Source organism: Bubalus bubalis, chromosome 6, assembly GCF_019923935.1.
Source record: "Bubalus bubalis isolate 160015118507 breed Murrah chromosome 6, NDDB_SH_1, whole genome shotgun sequence".
Lineage (NCBI taxonomy): Eukaryota > Metazoa > Chordata > Mammalia > Artiodactyla > Bovidae > Bubalus > Bubalus bubalis.
The window spans coordinates 87,065,540-87,085,677 of NC_059162.1; the positions used below are offsets into that span (position 1 = coordinate 87,065,540).

General features: G+C 40.8%; 1 protein-coding gene across 7 annotated transcripts in view; it reads left to right on the forward strand.

Annotated features, from left to right (window-relative positions):
- Positions 1–15,304: 15,304 nt before the first annotated feature.
- MYSM1 (Myb like, SWIRM and MPN domains 1) overlaps positions 15,305–20,138 on the forward strand; it is a 41,925-nt gene continuing 37,091 nt past the window's right edge. For 3 of the 7 annotated variants that reach the window (XM_044944935.2, XM_044944938.2, XM_044944939.1), the window contains exons 1-2: positions 15,305–15,436; positions 19,491–19,566. In XM_044944935.2, coding sequence (XP_044800870.1) covers positions 15,372–15,436; positions 19,491–19,566 — 141 coding nt within the window. In that variant the 5' untranslated portion in view covers positions 15,305–15,371. Of the gene's footprint in view, positions 15,437–15,458; positions 15,625–19,490; positions 19,567–20,138 lie in introns of those variants that run through there. The other 4 variants (XM_006048271.4, XM_044944936.2, XM_044944934.2 and 1 more) reach the window with 2 other exon arrangements.

Here is a 20,138-nt window from a genome sequence, read left to right on the forward strand (position 1 = left end):
GCAAGAGTACTGGAGTGGGGCTTCATCAGCCACAGTAGGTTATTGCAAATCCTCAGATGTGCCTTGCCCTGTTTGTGCCTTCTTGTCTTTGCTCCTGCTTTTTCCTTTTGCCTGCAACACACTCTCCCTGTCTCTATACTTGGAAAACTCATGCTCGACTTTCAAAACCCAGATCTAACAGTGCTGTCTTAGCCTGGACTTCTCCAGGAAAAAAAGACGTGAGACCAGAACTTGAAGAGGGTAATTTAACCAAGCGCCAAAGTTAATAAATGAGGACTGGAAAGAGTTTAACGATGAAGAAGTCAAAGATAGTAGAAAAGTTTGTTATTGCTTTGTTCCTTTCTGTGGGCAAGTGGGGCTCCATCCTGCAGGGATCATTTGAGAATCTGCACAGGATGCACTTCAGAATTATTACCTGTGGGATGGAACAGAGGGGCATCAAATCCTGCTCCCCATTGGTTATTATTGCCTTATAGGATGTTAACATCCTTGCTTTCTCAGACTGTGCATGCATCAGACAATCCTGGTACAGAAAATGAGATACTAAATAATCTGTAGTGCTATCAGATTATACCTGAATGATGCTCATTGCCTTGGCAACAGCTGGAGAAAAAGGTGGGCAAAGAGAATGAGGCCATGAAGAAGAGGTCTTGCTTTCCCAACATGTATAGAATTTGTCTTTCCCCATCAGACCTCCATAGCACCAGGCACAGGCCTCTGCCTCGTGGCATTTGTTCTGTTATTTTCTAATGAACAGTTTCTATAGTGGGTATGAACTTCTTATCAGTGCTGGCAAGATGAATACAGCACAGTAACCAGCATAAACCATATAGACTTAGCCCTCTGCCCCTGATAGAGTCAAAGCACACATGTTATTTTGTTTTACTTACATTTTTTTCTCTTGGGTATTTTATCTTCTAGTTTTATTGAGATATAATTGACATACAACACTTTAAAGATGTATAACTTTATCATTTGACTCATATACGTAGTCACTCAGTCTTGTCTCTCTTTGCGTACCTATGGACTATAGCCAGCCAGGCTCCTCTGTTCATGTGATCTTTCAGGCAAGAATATTGGAGAGGGTTGTCATTTCCTACTCAAGATTTGACTCACATACATCATAAAATTACCAGAGTAAGTTTAGAAAACAACCATCATCTCATATAGATACAAAATTAGAAAAAGACATGAAAAATGTTTCCTTGTGATGAGAACTCACAGGATTTACTCTCTTAATTTTCATATATTAACATAACATTAACACAGCAGTGTTACTTATATCTGTCATGTTGTCCGTTACACCCCTAGTACTATTTATCTTATAACTGCAAGTTTATACCTTTTCACTACCTTTATTCAAATCCCCCTCTCCCTCAGCACCTCTCTGCCTCTGGTAACCATGAATCTGATCTCTTCTATGAGTTTAAAACACACATTTTCTTTTATTTTTTAATTAGTTAACTTATTTTAATTGGAGGATAATTACTCTACAATATTGTGGTGGTTTTTGCCATATGTCAACATGAATCCGCCACAAGTATACATGTGTCCCCCCTGATCCTGAACCCCTCTCCCACCTCCCTCCCCACCCCATTCCTCTGGGTTGTCTGCTTCATGCATCGAACTTGCACCGTTCATCTATTTTACACATGGTCATGTACACGTTTCAATGCTATTCTCTTAAATCATCGCACCCTTACCTTCTCCCACTGAGTCCAAAAGTCTGTTCTTTACGTCTGTGTCTGCTGCCTTGCATGTAGGATCATCAGTATCATCTTTCTAAATTCCATATATATGCATTAATATACAGTATTTGTCTTTTTCTTTCTGACTTACTTCACTCTGTATAATAAATAAGCTTCAGTTTCACCCACCTCTTTAGAACTGACCCACATGCATTCCTTTTTATAGCTGAGTAATAGTCCATTATACACATACCACAATGTCCTTATCCATTCTTCTGCCAGTGCACATTTAGGTTGCTTCCATGACCTAGCTATTGAAAATAGTGCTGCAATGAAATTTGGGGTATATGTGTCTCTTTCAGTTCTGGTTTCCTCAGGGAATATGCCCAACAGTGGGATTACTGGGTTGTGTGGCAATTTTATTCCGAGCTTTTTAAGGAATCTCCACACTGTTCTCCATAGTGCCTGTACCAATTTGCATTTCCACCAACAATATAAGAGGGTTCCCTTTTCTGTACACCCTCTCCAGCATTTATTGTTTGTCGACTTTTTATGGTGGCCATTCTGAACAGTGTGAGATGATATCTCATTGTGGTTTTGATTTGCATTTCTCCAATAATGAGTGATGTAAAACACACATTTGAAACTAATGGGAAATGTTATGGTGGTTAGTCTCTCAAGCAGTTGACATAACTGCTCAAAAAAGACGTTATGAGGTAGTGGGAAAAAAAGTCAGGTGGGCTGAAAACAAAGTCAGCAGAGACAAAAATGTGATGACACATGATCCTGGGAAAAAGGAATCATTTTGACAGAAGTATCAGTTACATTTCACGGGATTTTTTTTCTGAGGAAATATGACATGTGTCATATGATTCTTAAGAAACAAAATGTATTTTCAACCACTCAGTAAATAATCTTTAAATAAATTTCAGTGAATTCATACTGCTGAAATCTAGCTTTAATCTCATTAGCGCCCTGCAATGACTCCCAGATTCACTAAGCATAAGAACTAATGTTCTCCAGTCCAGTTTCGATGCATGATACAGGATGCTCGGGGCTGGTGCACTGGGATGACCCAGCGGGATGGTATGGGGAGGGAGGTGGGAGAGGGGTTCAGGATGGGGAACACAAGTTCACACATGGCGGAGTCATGTTGATGTATGGCAAAACCAATACAATATTGTAAAGTAATTCGCCTCCAGTTAAAATACATAAATTTATATTAAAAAATAAATTAAAAAAAGAACTAATGCTCTTATAATGACACCGAAAACTCTACAAAATGTGGTCGTATTTCTAGTCTGGCTTCTTCTCCAAATACTCTCCTGTTTGCTCAGTTTCCTCCATGCTGGACTCTATGAGGCACACTCCCACCTGGAGTCTTTGCACTGGTTGTTTCTCTCACCTGAAGCCTTTCTCCTGATATCAGGGGGGCACCTCCCTCAGCTTTGCAAGACTCTGCTCAAATGCCACCTTTCTAATAAAGCCTACCCGCAGCCCCCTCTAATCCTGCCGCACTCCGCCACTCTGAAGTTTTGAGCCTTTTATCTTGCTCTCCATTTTTCCTTCTTTCTTAGCATTCAATCACTTCTAACAAATATACAATTAATTAGTTTGTTTATTGTTTATTTTCTTTCCCCCTCTGCTAGGATGTGAGTTCCCCCAAGATAGAGAACTTTGTCTTTGTTACTCATTGTCATATCCCAAGCAGTCTAAACAGTGCCAGACTTATAATAGGTGCTCAATAAACACTTTATTGGTTTGAACTGAATATCCTGAAGCTCTGGAGATAATATGCTTCCTCATGCAGAAAACATGTCATTGATGAAATTCTCCAAACTTTGACTGTACACTCACTAAGTGCTAGGCATGGATAACCTAGACATGATCCCCATCCTAAAAAAGGTCCCAGGCTACTGTGGACACAGGTACAGTCACAGACAATTACAGGCCAGAGAGATGGCACCCTGACACAAGCGTGCGCATTGGCTGTAGGGTTGCAGAGAAGGGGATGTCTGTATATGAGTGGTCAGGAAGATGTTAAGTGAGGAGACAACACTAAAGCTGACTTTTCACATAGAAATGGAGCTACCATGATGATTAAGGGAAGGACATTGGACTGGACTTTGTGCACATGAATTCTATCGCATGTGAGTTATAGAAATGAGAGTCCGTGTGGACGTTGATCTTCAACAATCCTTTAGAATCAATGCATGGTAAACTATTTTCCCCAGTTTATCTTCTGCCTCCCCTCATTTCCCCCTAAAAGTATAGACTATAAATAAATAGTCAGACTGTAGAACTTTGTGTCTCTCTCCCTCAGTAATGAAAAGGGACTTTGGGAACCTGTTTAGGTTTATAATTTTCCCCTTCTCTATTGGGTTTTGTACTTTTGGTCAGGATCATAATTCAATTGCTATATGTATTTCTCATTTAAAATATCCATTGATTATATGTTTACAAAGTCTTTTGTTTCCAATTAAAACAAAACTCTGGCCTTATTATTTCCACTTGATTCACCCATCTATTCAACAATTTTTAAGTGCCTGCTAAGTACAGGCATTGTGCTAGATGTCAGGGAGGAGACCAGAAGCATTTTCCCTTCCCTTAAGAAGACTTTAATAGCAGGATAGGCAAATGTGAAGAAAAGAGAAAGAACACTGAAGCCTCACGTGTTGTGTGAGAGAAGGATTTAGGGCAATGATCACAGACTGCAGGTCAGATGTAGCCCACCCAAGTGTTTGTTTGGTTCAACAGTGTTGGGTTTTTTTTCTTTCTTAAAACAAAATAAAACCTGAATTGCTTTTCACAAATTAATCTTGATTTCTGGCTGGTCTTAAAATAAAAATCAGATCTGGCAATTCCAAGCAAGAGCTTCAAAAGGGCAACAGAAGGCCAGAGTTCAGGCAGGGCCAGCCCCTTCAGAGGGAGTGGTGAAGTGAGGGAGGGAAGGAGAGAAGCAGAGTGCCCTTGAGAATGTGGGTGGGCTGGGAATGGGGGAAGAGATGCAGATTTTTTAAAATGGAGGTCATGTTTTGTCTGTAGTCCAGTGAACTATGTATAAACCTATATGAACTCTAACACTGCCCATGACAATGTTTAATAAATGTCTGTGAGATGAGTAAGAACATGATCAAAGAATTTTATCCTATAAGAGATTATTTCATAGGTCATTTTACAAATGAAGAAGCAGGAGTCTGGAGAGGCTGAGTCATTTACCTGTAGTGGTTCCCAGATTGTATCAAAGGCTGGAGGAAACAGAGGGGAAGTGCAGCATGGAACGGATGGAGGGCATCTGCTGTTTTACCTATCCAGCATCCACTTCTCCTCTCTCTGGATATGGGACCCTTATTTTGCTTGGGGAGCCACCATTTCTCCTATTCCATGTGATGCTGGTAGAACTGAGTCTACCTGGCTTCTGGAATGGCATGTGACTCAAGCCTGGCCAGCCACACTGGAGTTGCTGAGAAAAAGGCACAGTTTTTCCACAGGGGACTGTTGAGAAGAAAAGATGCAGTTCTGAATGATCCTATGAGTACCCAACCTGAGACAGCTTCCTTGGTGGCTGAGATGATAAAGAATCTGCCTGCAATGCAGGAGACCTGGGTTCGATCCCTGAGTCAGAAAGATCCCCTGGAGGAGGAAAAGGCAACCCACTCCAGTATCCCTGCCTGGAGAATCCTATGGACAGAGGAACATGATGGACTTCAGTCCATGGGGTCGCAAAGCGTTTGTCACGACTGAGCAACTAACAGTTTGAGATAGCATGATACAATGAAAAGATGATAGGCTGTATTTCCTGGATAAATTGCTTCACTATTCTAAACCTTAGTTACCACATCTGTAAACGGGAATAACCATTTCCTTACCTCAAAGGGCTGCGAAGAAAGAATGCACGTAAAATGTCTGGCACACAGTAGGAGCTCATTAGTGTTGGCATCTTTTCTTTTCCTTCCGAATAATGTCAGATGGATGTAACACTACTGTAATTAAAGTGGAAGAAGTGCATTGGCAGACTTTCCTTACAACATATTGGGAACAGCTTTTTCAGTAGCTACCTTATGTGATTTCAGGGAATTGGGGAGGGAAAATAAAATAAAATGCAGCCTGCTTTCCTGGAATAATTCAAGTCATATCTAATGCTTGCCAAGTGTAGCCTATAATTCTATGTCTGCATTCATCTATTATCTCACCTCTATTTAGATAAAGTGGTTTTCCTCCCCACTAACTGCCCATTTTATTTTTTAAATGGGAGCTCTTTTGAATCCATGGCAATCATTTAACTGACAGTTTGGATCATAATGTAATAATAACATTGGTGAGCAGTTGTATGACACTTCCTGCTTTTAAAGCACTTTACAAATCTGAGCTAATTAGCATGGATATTAACATGCCAGCTTTTTTTGTGGATTAATATTGCCATTATACTCTGCTTTTTCAATAAAAAATGCAGTGATCTTTTTTCACCAGAAATGAGGGAAAAGGAAATGAATAAGCTACCTCTACAATGGACTCAAACACAATGTAGCAGAGATATGAGACAGACACTTCATTGACTGAAAGTTCAGGAGGATTTACAGGTATGGTACCTCTTGCTAATTCTATTTTAGGATCAACAAAGGGAATAGAGTGTATTAATGGGGGACAGAAAATTTGTAAACCCAAGACAGGTTTCCAGCCTTCAGAAAACATTTCTACTCATTTCTAGGCCTAAATACCTAAAAGAAGAACCTGATTGTGATTTATTCTTAAACCAAATGAGGAAAATATCAATTCACATAATATTGCAAAATACCCTATTCTTTCTGTTGTAAATGGGAATGTAACAAAGTAAGTGTAGAGTGAGAAAGACTTGGCTTGGAATCCCAGCTCTGGTACTCAGCTATGTAACTGTATCGGAATCTTGGTTTCCTCACCTCTAAAATGAAAGTGATCATACTTATTTTGCAGGATTCCTATGAGGTCTAAAAAAGATCCTGTCTTACACTCTTAGGGGTATAATAGGTTGTCATGTTAGCTTTGGTTCACTCTCTGTAACTTATCTTCCTCCCTTGCCCCATTTAAAATTACTTTGACATTCATTCAATTTGTAGGAAAGCAGAGAGTCATGATAAATTAAAATGTTCTTTCCTATATTCATGTTACATATTTTTAAACAAATAATTAAATTTTAAAGGGACCAGGAATAAATATGAGTTCATTTTAATGGGAAAAATCTAAACATGATTACTTGAAAGCCTGTCTTTTAACATACTATGAAAATGTAGAGATATCTCAGTTAAATTTGGTCATTTCATCCTATGCTCTTTTCTCTCTCTTTCTCCCTCTCTCTTTTTTTTTTGGCCATGCTGTGAGGCCTCTAGGACATTAATTCCCTGACCAGGGATCAAACCTAGACCCTCCGCAGTGAAAGAGCAGGGTCCTAACCACTGGACCACCAGGGTATTCCCCCAGAGTGTGTTCTTTGTATGAAATTAGTAAAAAGTGATGCAAAGAGGTGTGACAGTGGGAAGGTTGCTTGGGACAGTTTTACCTGTCAAGGCTTCGTTGAGCCAACTTCAATGTCTGACTTATCTTCTCAATGAGCAGAGTGGTCAGACCCGAGAAGCTGACTCACACTACTAGGAAGGCTTGCAAGATTGATGTGGCTACCAGTCTGGGTAATTGTTCCTTCCATTGAGCAATTTATAGACTGCTGCTGCTGCTGCTGCTAAGTCACTTCAGTCGTGTCCAACTCTGTGAGACCCCATAGATGGCAGCCCACCAGGCTCCCTCGTGCCTGAGATTCTCCAGGCAAGAACGCTGGAGTGGGTTGCCATTGCCTTCTCCAATGCATGAAAGTGAAAAGTGAAAGTGAAGCCGCTCAGTCATGTCCGACCCTCAGCGACCCCATGAACTGCAGCCTTTCAGGCTCCGTCCATGGGGTTTTCCAGGCAAGAGTACTGAAGTGGGGTGCCATTGCCTTCTCCTGCACGTCTATAAATCTCACATCAGCATAATCAATCCAATCTCTTGTTTCTGTGCAAAGATCATTCACAAAATCTGAAGGTTGCTATCTGAGAGGAGAGTTAAGTATGTTTTTAATGTAATGGTTTTGTACTATTAGTCATGGCCTTGTGTGACCATTTACTCAACAGAAAATAAATGCCTGTACACCTTTTCTTATTTTAGGGTTTATGCTATACAACCTTAATATGTAACAATGATGAAATATTCAAGTGATATTATATCACTTTATATAATAACTTCACAATAATATACAGACAGACTTCATTCTATTGCACTTTGCAGGCATTGTATTTTTTACAAATTGAGGGTTTGTGTCAAGGCTGTGTCAAGCAAATCTATCTGTACCATTTTTCAATAACATTTGCTCACTTCATTTCTCTCTGTCACATTTTGATAATTCTCATGATATTTCAAACTTTTCAGTATTATTATATATTTATTATAGTGATCTGTGATTGGTGATTTTTGATGTTACTATTGTAATAGGGTTTTTTTTGTATGTTTTAAATTATGTATTTTTAGACATAAAGCTATTGCAAACTTAATAGGCTACCATATGGTATAAACATAATTTATGTGCACTGGAAAACCAAAATATGTTTGTCCTTGCTTCATGTAATATTCTCTTTATTGTGGTGGTCTGGTATAGAACATGCAGTATCTTTGAGGTATGCCTGCACTTGTATCCCTTCCTTTTGAGACTTTATATTATTGTTCTCATATATTTCACTCACATATATGCTATTAATCTCACATAACATTGTAATTACTTTTGTTTAAACAGTCAATTCTCTTTTAAAGAGATTTAAATACTGATAGGAACAGACTGAAGGGACAAAAGAGGCAATTAAGTAGTTAATCCCACTAGGGCATTATAAGTAGAAAAATACAGGAGGTCCCTGTAAGTTAATAATTACTCAAGAAAGGATATTTATTTAACCACAAAACCAAGCAGGCTTGCGTAGCAACAAAACCTTGCAACAGAAGCACAGGACATGCCCCCAAACAATAAAACAACGGTTGCATGAGACCCACATACTGTCCAGTGAGCTCAGTACATTAATGATCCCTAAAACATGCTCTCCACACACATAAAAAACAGTAATTTGTGGACCTAGCTTGACCACAAAGGGACAAGAAAACTCCCCTTTTCAACCTGGAGGAGGAGCTGATGATGAAAACATTCAGTTCAGTTCAGTCACTCAGTCATGTCCAACTCTTTGTGACCCCATGGACTGCAGCACACCAGGCCTCCCTGTCCATCACCAACTCCCAAAGTTTACTCATCTTATCCTCTGTCATCCCCTTCTCCTCCTGCCTTCAATCTTTCCTGCATCAGGGTCTTTTCAAATGAGTTAGTTCTTCACATCAGGTGGCCAAAGTATTGGAGTTTCAGCTTCAACATCAGTCCTTCCAATGAATGTTCTGGGTTGATATCCTTTAGCATGGACTGGTTGAATCTCCTTGCAGTCCAAGGGACTCTCAAGAGTCTTCTCCGATACCACAGTTCAAAAGCATCAATTTGACGCTCAGCTTTCTTTATAGTCTAACTCTCACCTCCATACATGACTACTGGAAAAACCATAGCCTTGACTAGATGGACTTTGTTGACAAAGTAATGTCTCTGCTTTTTAATATGTTGTCTAAGATGGTCATAACTTTTCTTCCAAGGAGTAAGCGTCTTTCAGTTTCATGGCTGCAGTCACCATCTGCAATGATTTTGGAGCACCCCAAAAAAGAAAGATAAAGAAAGTTGAGAAAGACAAAGAAGGTCCTCTGCCTCTCTTTACTTTTTCTTTGATGGTAAAACTGTAGCCCAGTAAGTTCTTAGGGTGTGGCATTTCTAGCCACCCATGTGTAAGGCTCACAAGCCTCCTGTTCTAGTAAATCACTTTTTATCTACCACTTTGCTCTCACTGAATTCTTCTCTGTGCTGAGACATAAAGACTATGGTATCAGAGCTCTTCAGAGACCCCTGAAATGACACTTAATGGTTTCAATACTAAGAAAAAAATCTTATACATTTACCATGTCATTGTACTCTTCCTTCTTTTACTTGGATTCAGATTTCCATCTATCATTTCTTTCTGCCATAGCATTTCATTTCTTTATATCATTTCTTTCTTTAACATTTTTTGTAGTAGATAGGTTGATGATGTGTTCTTTCAGATTTTGTATCTCAAAAAGGCTTAACATTGCCTTCATTTTTGAAAGATATTTATACTAGATATACAGTTCTCTAAGTTGCCTTTCTCCTTTCAGTAATCTTAAAATGTGGGCTTACTATCTTCCTGCTTCCATTGTTTCTGACAAGAAATTGATTGTCATTCTTATGTTTTTTCCTTTGTAGGGAATGTGCCTTTATTGTCTGAAAAGTTTGCTTTTCTATCACTGGTTTTGAGCAATTTGATTACAGTGGGCCTTAGTATAGTTTCTTTATGTTTTCTAACACCTAGAATTATTTGATTTTCTTGGATATGTGAGTTTATAGTTTTCCTGAAATTTGGAAAATTTTTCCTTTTTTTCCTTCAAATACTTTTCCTGATCCCTACCATACATTTTTCAGAGCCCCCAACTAAGCATGATGTTATCCTATAGCTCATTGACTTTTTTGCTTATTTAAAAGTGTTTTCATTTCTCTGTATGTTTCATTTTGGATAGTTCTTTGATAATATGCTCAAGTTCACTAATCCTTTATTTTGCAATGTCAAATGTTCCTGTTTGATATATAGTAGACTGAAATTGGGAGAAGTTCAAGCTGGTTTTAGAAAAGGCAGAGGAACCAGAGATCAAATTGCCAACATCGGCTGGATCATGGAAAAAGCAAAAGAGTTCCAGAAAAGCATCTATTTCTGCTTTATTGACTATGCCAAAGCCTTTGACTATGTGGATCACAATAAACTGTGGGAAATTCTTCAAGAGATGGGAATACCAGACCACCTGATCCGCCTCTTGAGAAATCTGTATGCAGGTCAGGAAGCAACAGTTAGAACTGGACATGGAACAACAGACTGGTTCCAAATAGGAAAAGGAGTACGTCAAGGCTGTATATTGTCACCCTGTTTGTTTAACTTCTATGCAGAGTACATCATGAGAAACGCTGGACTGGAAGAAGCACAAGCTGGAATCAAGATTTCGGGAGAAATATCAATAACCTCAGATATGCAGATGACACCACCCTTATGGCAGAAAGTGAAGAGGAACTGAAAAGCCTCTTGATGAAAGTGAAAGTGGAGAGTGAAAAAGTTGGCTTAAAGCTCAACATTTAGAAAACGAAGATCATGGCATCCGGTCCCATCACTTCATGGGAAATAGATGGGGAAACAGTGGAAACAGTGTCAGACTTTATTTTGGGGGGCTCCAAAATCACTGCAGATGGTGACTGCAGCCATGAAATTAAAAGACGCTTACTCCTTGGAAGGAAAGTTATGACCAACCTAGATAGCATATTCAAAAGCAGAGACATTACTTTGCCAACAAAGGTTTGTCTAGTCAAGGCTATGGTTTTTCCTGTGGTCATGTATGGATGTGAGAGTTGGACTGTGAAGAAGGCTGAGTGCCGAAGAATTGATGCTTTTGAACTGTGGTGTTGGAGAAGACTCTTGAGAGTCCCTTGGACTGCAAGGAGATCCAACCAGTCCATTCTGAAGGAGATCAGCCCTGGGATTTCTTTGGAAGGAATGATGCTAAAGCTGAAACTCCAGTACTTTGGCCACCTCATGCGAAGAGTTGACTCATTGGAAAAGACTCTGATGCTGGGAGGGATTGGGGGCAGGAGGAGAAGGGGATGACAGAGGATGAGATGGCTGGATGGCATCACTGACTTGATGGACGTGAGTCTGAGTGAACTCCGGGAGTTGGTGATGGACAGGGAGGCCTGGCGTGCTGCGATCCATGGGGTCGCAAAGAATTGGATATGACTGAGTGACTGATCTGATCTGATCTGATCTGAGACTCTAGAACAATACTTTCAAATTTTAACTAATCAATATCCTCAAAAATGTGGTATAGGAGAGTATTTATTCTGGGATAAGTGCCTCCCCTGTGATCCTAGAAGGCTGGAGAATGTATTAATAGAACTTATTACATCATCTTGAAATTGCATGTTTGATAGATTTTATGAGACCAATGAATGAGTCCAACTTGTTCAATGCCATTTCTCTGAGTCCAGTAGGAATGTAACTATTTGTGAATTCTGAATTTTTTATTCTAGTTTCAAATGGGTGAGAAAATGGGTCATTAAACAAATTGCAGAGTTTTGTTTTGTTTTGTTTTGTTTTGCAGAACTCTAGAACAAAGTATTTTAAATAATGGACTGGGCCTCAGGAATCCACTGGGGTTATATGTGGGGTTATAGCTGTATCTTTGTAGGTGCATGCATGAGTGCTAAGTTGCTTCAGTTGTGTCTGACTTTTTGCAACCCTATGGACTGTAGCCCGCCAGGTTCCTCCTCTTTCAATGGGATTCTCCAGGCAAGAATACTGGAGTGGGTTGCCATGCCCTTCTCCAGGGGATCTTCTGGACACATGGACCAAAGTCATGTCTCCTGCAGCTCCTGAATTGCAGGTGGATTCTTTGGGGTTGGGCTAAATCTTCACAGAGCCTGTTTCACATAAGTCAGCAAAGCAGGAGCATAGCATGGGTTATGTGCAGGGAGGCTTCAGGCTAGTCCCCCTATTTAGGAGGCCTTTACATCTAGAGGCTTTGGGGCATATTTGAGTTCTGTGCAGGACGTCCTTTCCTTCTTTCCACATATATTTTAATCCTACTGATGGTGGTGCTGGGCCAGAAAGCCTTCAGTTCCTTGTTGCAAGAGGTGCTGTTCTCATGGTGTTCTGTGTCACGGTCTAGTGTCATTTGATATCACGGGTATCCAAGGTTCCCATCTGGCCTGCTATGTAAAGATCAATGCTGCTGCTAAGTCGCTTCAGTCGTGTCCGACTCTGTGTGACCCCATAGACGGCAGCCCACCAGGCTCCCCCGTCCCTGGGATTCTCTAGGCAAGAACACTGGAGTGGGTTGCCATTTCCTTCTCCAATGAAAGTGAAAAGTGAAAGTGAAGTCGCTCAGTCGTGCCCGACTCTTCGCGACCCCATGGTCTGCAGCCTACCAGGCTCCTCCGTCCACGGGATTTTCCAGGCAAGAGTACTGGAGTGGGGTGCCATTGCCTTCTCCAGTAAAGATCAATAAAAGGCATCTATATTCTTTTGATTATCTGGGTATGACCATTTTTCTATCTTACTGTAAATCACATCCAACAAATACCTCAGAATGCCTACTCTGTTACAAGCATGCCAGCTACCACTAGAAATGGTCATTGGATAAGTCCTTTGGCAACAGGTAAAGCAGCCTCACATGCAGATGACACCACCCTTACGGCAGAAAGCGAAGAGGAACTAAAGAACCTCTTGATGAAGGTGGAAGAGGAGAGTGGAAAAAGCTGGCCTAAAACTCAACATTCAAAAAACGAAGATCATGGCATCCGGTTCCATCACTTCATAGCAAATAGATGGGGAAATAATGGAAACAGTGACAGACTTTACTTTCTTGGGCTCCAAAATCACTGCAGATGGTGATGGCAGCCATGAAGTTAAAAGACGCTTGCTCTTTGAAGAAAAGCCATGACAAATCTAGAAAGCATATTAAAAAGCAGAGGCATTACTTTTCTGACAAAGGTCCATCTAGTCAAAGGTGTGCTTTTTCCAGTAGTCATGTATGGATGTGAGAATTGGACATAGAAGGCTGAACACCGAAAAATTGATGCTTTTGAACTGTGGTATTGGAGAAGACTCTTGAGAGTCCCTCGGACTGCAAGGAGATCAAACCAGTCAATCCTAAAGGAAATCCACCCTGAATATTCATTGGAAGGACTGATGCTGAAGCTGAAGCTCCAATACTTTGGCCACCTGAGGTGAAGAGTCTCATTAGAAAAGACCCTGACGATGGGAAAGATTGAAGGCAGGAGGAGAAGGGGACAATAGAGGACGAGATGGTTGGATGCATCACCAACTCAACGGACATGAGTTCGTGCAAGCTCCAGGATGTGGTGAAGGACAGGGAAGCCTGGCATGCAAAAGTCCATGAGGTCGCAAAGAGTTGGACATGTCTGAGTGACTGAACAATAACCACAAAGCATCTGCAGGGTGACCTAAGGATGGGGCACTATACAGTTTCTGAGCACTGGACACCGGATCTTCCTTTTTGATAAAATTTCCCTCCATCTTCTGCCATCACATTCATAATACAGCTAATCTATGGATTGAGCATAAACAAAAATGAGATGGAAAAACTCACAACAGTGTCGGAAGAGGACTCATTCCATGAATTGATTGACTCATTCATCAGTATAATATTTACCAAGCACCTAACCTACTGTGTGTCAGACACTTTGTTGAATGATGATAGTATAAGGGCTAGTGAAAAGACTAGCAGATACAGTGCTTGTCCTTAGTGAATTCATCAACCAACAGTGGAGGCAGACAAGTGAATGAACAGCTACAATAATGGAAGTGATAGATGCCAAGAGAGAATAATACATAAGGCCAATATCTAATTTCTTGAGAAACCATAAATTCTTTGAAATGGCATTTGTCTTTCACAGTTTCCAGCTACATGATGTGTAGAGGGTAAGCACTCAGTAAAGAGTCAAAAGGCCTAGATTCTGGTCCCAGCTGTCTTTGACCAGCTATCTATCCTTTCCATTAGTTATTTCAGTTTTTGGAGCCTCAGTTTCCTCATCTGTAGAACTGTGACTGATAATATCAGTCCTGATTAACTCACTGTGTAATTGTGAAGATCAATGGTCATGAGAATGATATTTTAATTAATTGTAAAGATCTCTACAAAATAAAATATGTAATCATGTTATACCTTTAATTTTTTTGATAAAACAGATGTTCAGCACTTCAATAAGTACTGAATAATTCCTTAAAAAAGAAAAAAAGCAAAGGAAAGAAAACCAGCAGGTAAGGATCACTGTTGCCACTTTCACAGTTCAAAGTAGGTCTAATTTGATATTTTCAGCACTCTAGATAAAAATTTTAGCTCTTCCCTGGTGGCTCAGACGGTAAAGATCCCGTGGAGGAGGACATGGCAACCCACTCCAGTATTCTTGCCTGTGGCCCACCAGGCTCCTCTGTCCATGGGGTCGCAGAGTCGGACATAACTGAGGGACTAAGCAGCAGCAGATTATTATTATTATCCCCATTTTACAAATCAGAGAAATGAGGCGCCAAAGAATTTATGCAAGAGCACAATCTCTTCAAAACCCAAGCCTGGGCTGCTTGCCAAGGCTTTTGCTGAAGCTTAGTCTTTATGTTGTGCCTGAGTACTTCGGGTGACCCCACGGACTGTAGCCTGCCAGTTTCCTCTGTCTACGGGATTTCTCAGCAAGAATACTGAAGTGGGTTGCCGTTTCCTACTCCAGAGGATCCAATGTAGGGATCGAACCGGCCTATCGCAACCAGATTCTTTAGCACTGAGCTGCTCTTCAACAAAAGCCAAAAGGATCGAACCCCAGAACTCCTTAACATCTTTTCTCTCAAACTCCGCTACCCCAGCCTGGAAGGAGCTGGCCGAGGCGTCGACTCCGCCCTATGACGTACATGGCCCCGCCTTCAGGCCCTCCACCTCTCGCGGGATCTCTCGGGAGGACGGCTGGGGTCAGGTCCTATCATGGCGGCTGAAGAGGCGGATGTGGATATCGAAGGGGACATAGTGCCAGCGGCGGCACAGTCTGGGTGAGCGATAGAGACTGGGCTTGCACAAGACGAGGAGGGACACGGCCTTGAGGAGGTACCCTCTAAAGCCCGCGGTTCCGGCAAGGGCCGGGGGAGTGGAAAACCATCCGCTGGGCCAGGGTCTCCTGCCGGCCTGAGGCGCGCCTCGCCCATCCCGTCTGTTGGCTCCTCCTGAACCCAGAGGGCAGGTACCGTAGACTAGCGTGGGACAGCCCTTTTACCGGGATCCTGTGAGGGCGCTGACCGCGCCTAGCACATTGCATACTCTTAAGCAATTAGATTGCTTCTTCCCTTACTGCCACCCCAGAACACGCCTCCTTGCCACCGCCCCAAAAATAATTAGAACAGGGGCGGTCCCTGGACAGAACCGAGCTTAGGTATTCTTGTTCCCTCGCTTGCAGGCCGTGTGACCTTGGGCATGTCGTTTTGTCTCTACTAGCCTCTGGTTTCCTCTTCCACGTAGGGATAGTTGTGAAAAACTTCCCGACAGGCAGCGTGATCTAAAAGAAAGGGGTGGGACTTAAGAGTTTGACAGCTGTGTATTGACCCAGCTAGTTACTAGCAGTGTGACTTTGGGCCTCAGACAACTCATGTGTAGGCTGACTATCACTTTATGTACCTCATAGGGTTATTGTGAAGATCAAATGAAATTATTTGGGGATGTGCTCTAGTATAAGAGAGGTGCTCTGAAAGTGTGTTCTTTACCTTCCCACCACGGATAGTATTTTGAGGACCCAGAGAGAGGTCACCATTTGGTACCAGTTCCTGCAGAGCAGGGCAGTGTGACTTTTAAAAAGCAGCCTCCAGCTTGAGATATCTAGCTGTTTGACTCCTTGCTTGCAGAGAAAAAGAAATTGATACATGCGGTTTTAAAGATGTGCTTTCAGAATTGTCTTTTAGTAATAGAAGAGGCTTAGACTGGTCAGGATCAGAAGACCTCAGTTCTCAACTCAGCCAGCTGTGTTGCTTATAACTATGAACAAATTCATTAGAAGTCTCTACATTGAGCCAGGTAAAATTGTGAGGCTTAGACCATTTTTGACCTGTAAAATAACAATTTCACATGATCCAACCTAATAATATCATCTTTGTAAATTGTGAAGAAGAGTACCAACCCTGCCCATGAGGGACTGAAACAGAGCCGTTTAGTTTTCCTGAACTTAAAACACTATAAAGTAACTAAGTCTCCTTCAAATGTTTAGGCAAAACAGTACAAGTCTATACAAATGAACAGAAAGCCTTTGATAACAATCTTTCACATTTGTGTAGATCAAGTTAATCTTGACCAAGTGCTTTTGCATGCATGGTTTGATTTACTTTCCACAATAAGTGTATGAAATAAGTGTGAGGGATTCTTATCTGAAGTTCAAGAGAGATGAGCTGCCTTTGGAAACTCCAAAGATTATCTGAGAGCACTGACTCTTCCCCTTTTTCCATAGGTTTTTCTTTATTTTTATGATTGTGTTTTATTTCTGTTTTTCTTTTTTCTTTCCTTTCTCTTATTACTCTGTTTGAGCCCAAAGTCTACTGGTGGCACTTGTCGTCACATTAGTCTCATGAAACCAGTAACCGGTTGTTGGTTTCTGGTGGTCATCGTCATTGTCTCACACAATTCTGTAGAGCATCATGAACAGTACAGTCTAGTGACAGTTGTTCCCTAGTGTTGGTACTCTAATCGTGTGGAATTTGGTGTGAGTAAACACTTAGATGCCCCTCTGAATTGTTCAGTTATAGCTGATCATGACATCTTGAGGATTAATTGAAAACACACTTTTAAGTCCTTGGTAAGTGCTGGTTACCAAGGTTAGAAGATGCATTAAAATGTTTTGTTTTCCTTCTACCATTCTTTCTTATCCTCTGTTTCTTCTACTTGTTCTCTAAATCACAGTATTTCCAAGGAATTTTTGTCATAAGACTTCTTACTGACCATACAGTCCATCTCTCAAGGCTTAAATTTCTGTTAAGTTGGACCATATGAAATTTTCCCAATGTTCCACCAATTTTGACCCACACAAATGACAGTTAATCTTAAATTCCATCTAATAACAGGCTGATATTGCCCAAATCTGTCACCAACTCAAATCTCTCTCATGATCATCAGATCCATTTATCCATTTTCCTGAATCTATTTGCCCTTGGGTGAGCCACAAGCTCCTCAATCGCACTTTATAGAAACTTTCCTTACCCAACCTGCCTCTTCAAGTTCCCTAGTTCAATAAATGGCACCATCCACCCACTCATACAGGGAAGAGATCTAGATTTTAACCTTTTTCCTTACCTCTCTCCTATCAGAGAGTCTGTTGATTCTGAGTATTCTCTCAGATGTGTTCACTTCTTCCTATTCACATTGCTTGTGCTTCAGGTCTAAGGCTTTAGGTCTACTGTCACTTCTCTCTAGTATCTATGTAATCACTCCCTCTTAACTGCTTCCTGTCTCTTTGACCCTCTTCTAGTCTTTTCTGAAGTTAGAGTAGTCTTTTCTTACATCCAGATCTGATGATGGTACTCCCAACTCCCTAGAGACCTGTCTGATCCATACCCCACCTACCTGTTCATTCAGTCATTCAACAAATATTGATTATCATTTATATGCCTAGCTCTGGGTTTATAGCACTCATCCAAACTAAGTTCTTGCTCTTATGGAACTCACATTCTTATTGGATGAGACAGACAATAAACTTTATATTATAGCAGTTTCTAAGAGGTATAGCAGTTTCTAAGAAGTATAGACTGGGAAAAGTCACTAACTAGAAAACTTTTATAACTTCAAAACGTATAGAAGCAAATTTTAAATCATATCACAGATTGGGCCTCCTCATATGAAGTGAACACTGTGACTTTCAGTTCAGTTCAGTCGCTCAGTCGAGTCTGACTCTTTGTTACCCCAGGGACTGTAGCATGCCAGGATTCCCTGTCACCAACTCCTGGAGCTTACTCAAACTCATGTCCATCGAATCGGTGATGCCATCCAACCATCTCATCCTCTGTCATCCCCTTCTCCTCCTGCCTTCAATCTTTCCCAGCAACAGGGTCTTTTCCAGTGAGTCAGCTCTTCACATCAGGTGGCCAGAGTATTGGAGTTTCAGCTTCAGCATCCATCCTTCCAATAAATATTCAGGACTGATTTCTTTAGGATGGACTGGTTGGAGCTCCTTGCAGTCCAAGGGACTCTCAAGAGTTTTCTCCAATACCGCAGTTCAAAAGCATCAATTCTTTGGCGCTCCGCTTTCTTCATAGTCCAACTCTCAAATCCATTCATGACTACTGGAAAAATCAAAGCTTTGACTAGATGGAACTTTTTGGCAAAGTAATGTCTCTGCTTTTTAATATGCTGTCTAGGTTGGTCATAGCTTTTCTTCCAAGGAGCAAGCGTCTTTTAATTTCATGGCTGCAGTCACAATCTGCAGTGATTTTGGAGCCCCCCCAAAATTAAGTCTCTCACTGTTCCCATTGTTTCCCCATTTAACAGTGGAAGTAACTATGACTCTCTTAAGTGTGACTTCAGAGAGTTCTAAGTAGTTAAAAGGCTGAGAATTAACGAAGTTGAATCCCTCATGGACATAGAAAAGCCCTCAGATAACTCATTAATTTTTGTTATGTGAGTTAAAACATCAGATTTCTTAGATCTCTTCACTGTTCTGTCCTCCTTCAAGTATTTTCTTTTGTTTCTTGTATTTTGTCTTGCTTTTTCTTCCATTTTGAGAGTGGTACTATTAATGGGTGGCTTTTATGCTTTAGATATAACCAAATGAGTCATAAAGTTGAACTCCTGTATAGATGTGTGTATTCATCAAAAGAAATCTGAAGCGTTGGTTCATAGCCACAGAACATGTTGTGTGTGGTTGCTGTTTGGAGGTAGTTTTTTCCTCATGGAGTTGTTTATTCTTGGGAAACAGAGGAGTAAACAAACTTTATATTTGGCAGTTGAAATAGGATGGAGAAAGGAACTAAATATTTGTTTAACATATGAAACCTGTCAGTCACTGTGCTGTGTAAATTATGTTCATTAACTGGTATAATTTCACTGTCATACCTATTTTCTCAATTATTACAGAAGTGATGAAAATACAGCATCTGTTTTACAAGATCATTATCTTGATTCATCATGGAGAACTGAGAATGGTCTTATTGTAAGTATTTTATGGAAATATCAGGTATATTAAGCTATTACTCAGTGCCCAGAGTATCTCTTTTTTTTTTTTAACTTGGTGGTAGTTCTCAGTGGTCACAGAGGTAATATAGTGAAACCTTTTTGTTAACTTAAAAATAGAAGGTATTCTTTTTTCTTTTGACTTAAAAAAAAAATGGACTTCTGGGAAACAACTTTGTTGCCAGCTAGATTTAGGTACAAATTGGTGCTCTACCACTTATCAGATTTAGGAACTGCAGTTTCTTCATCTAAAATATGGGGATTGTTACGCTGTTCATTTCTTCATTTAACAGTTATTTATCGAGTACTTGGGCTTCCCTGGTGACTCAGTAAAGAACCCCCTGCCATTGTAGAAGATGCGGGTTCGATCCCTGGACAGGAAGATCCCCTGGAGGAGGAAATGGCGACCCACTCCAGTATTCTTGCTTGGGAAAGCCCATGGACAGAGGAGCCCGGTGGGCTGCAGTCCATGGGTTCACAAAAGAGTCACACACAACTTAGTGACTGAACAACAGCTATTGAGTACTTACTATGTGCCACACACCAGGCCAG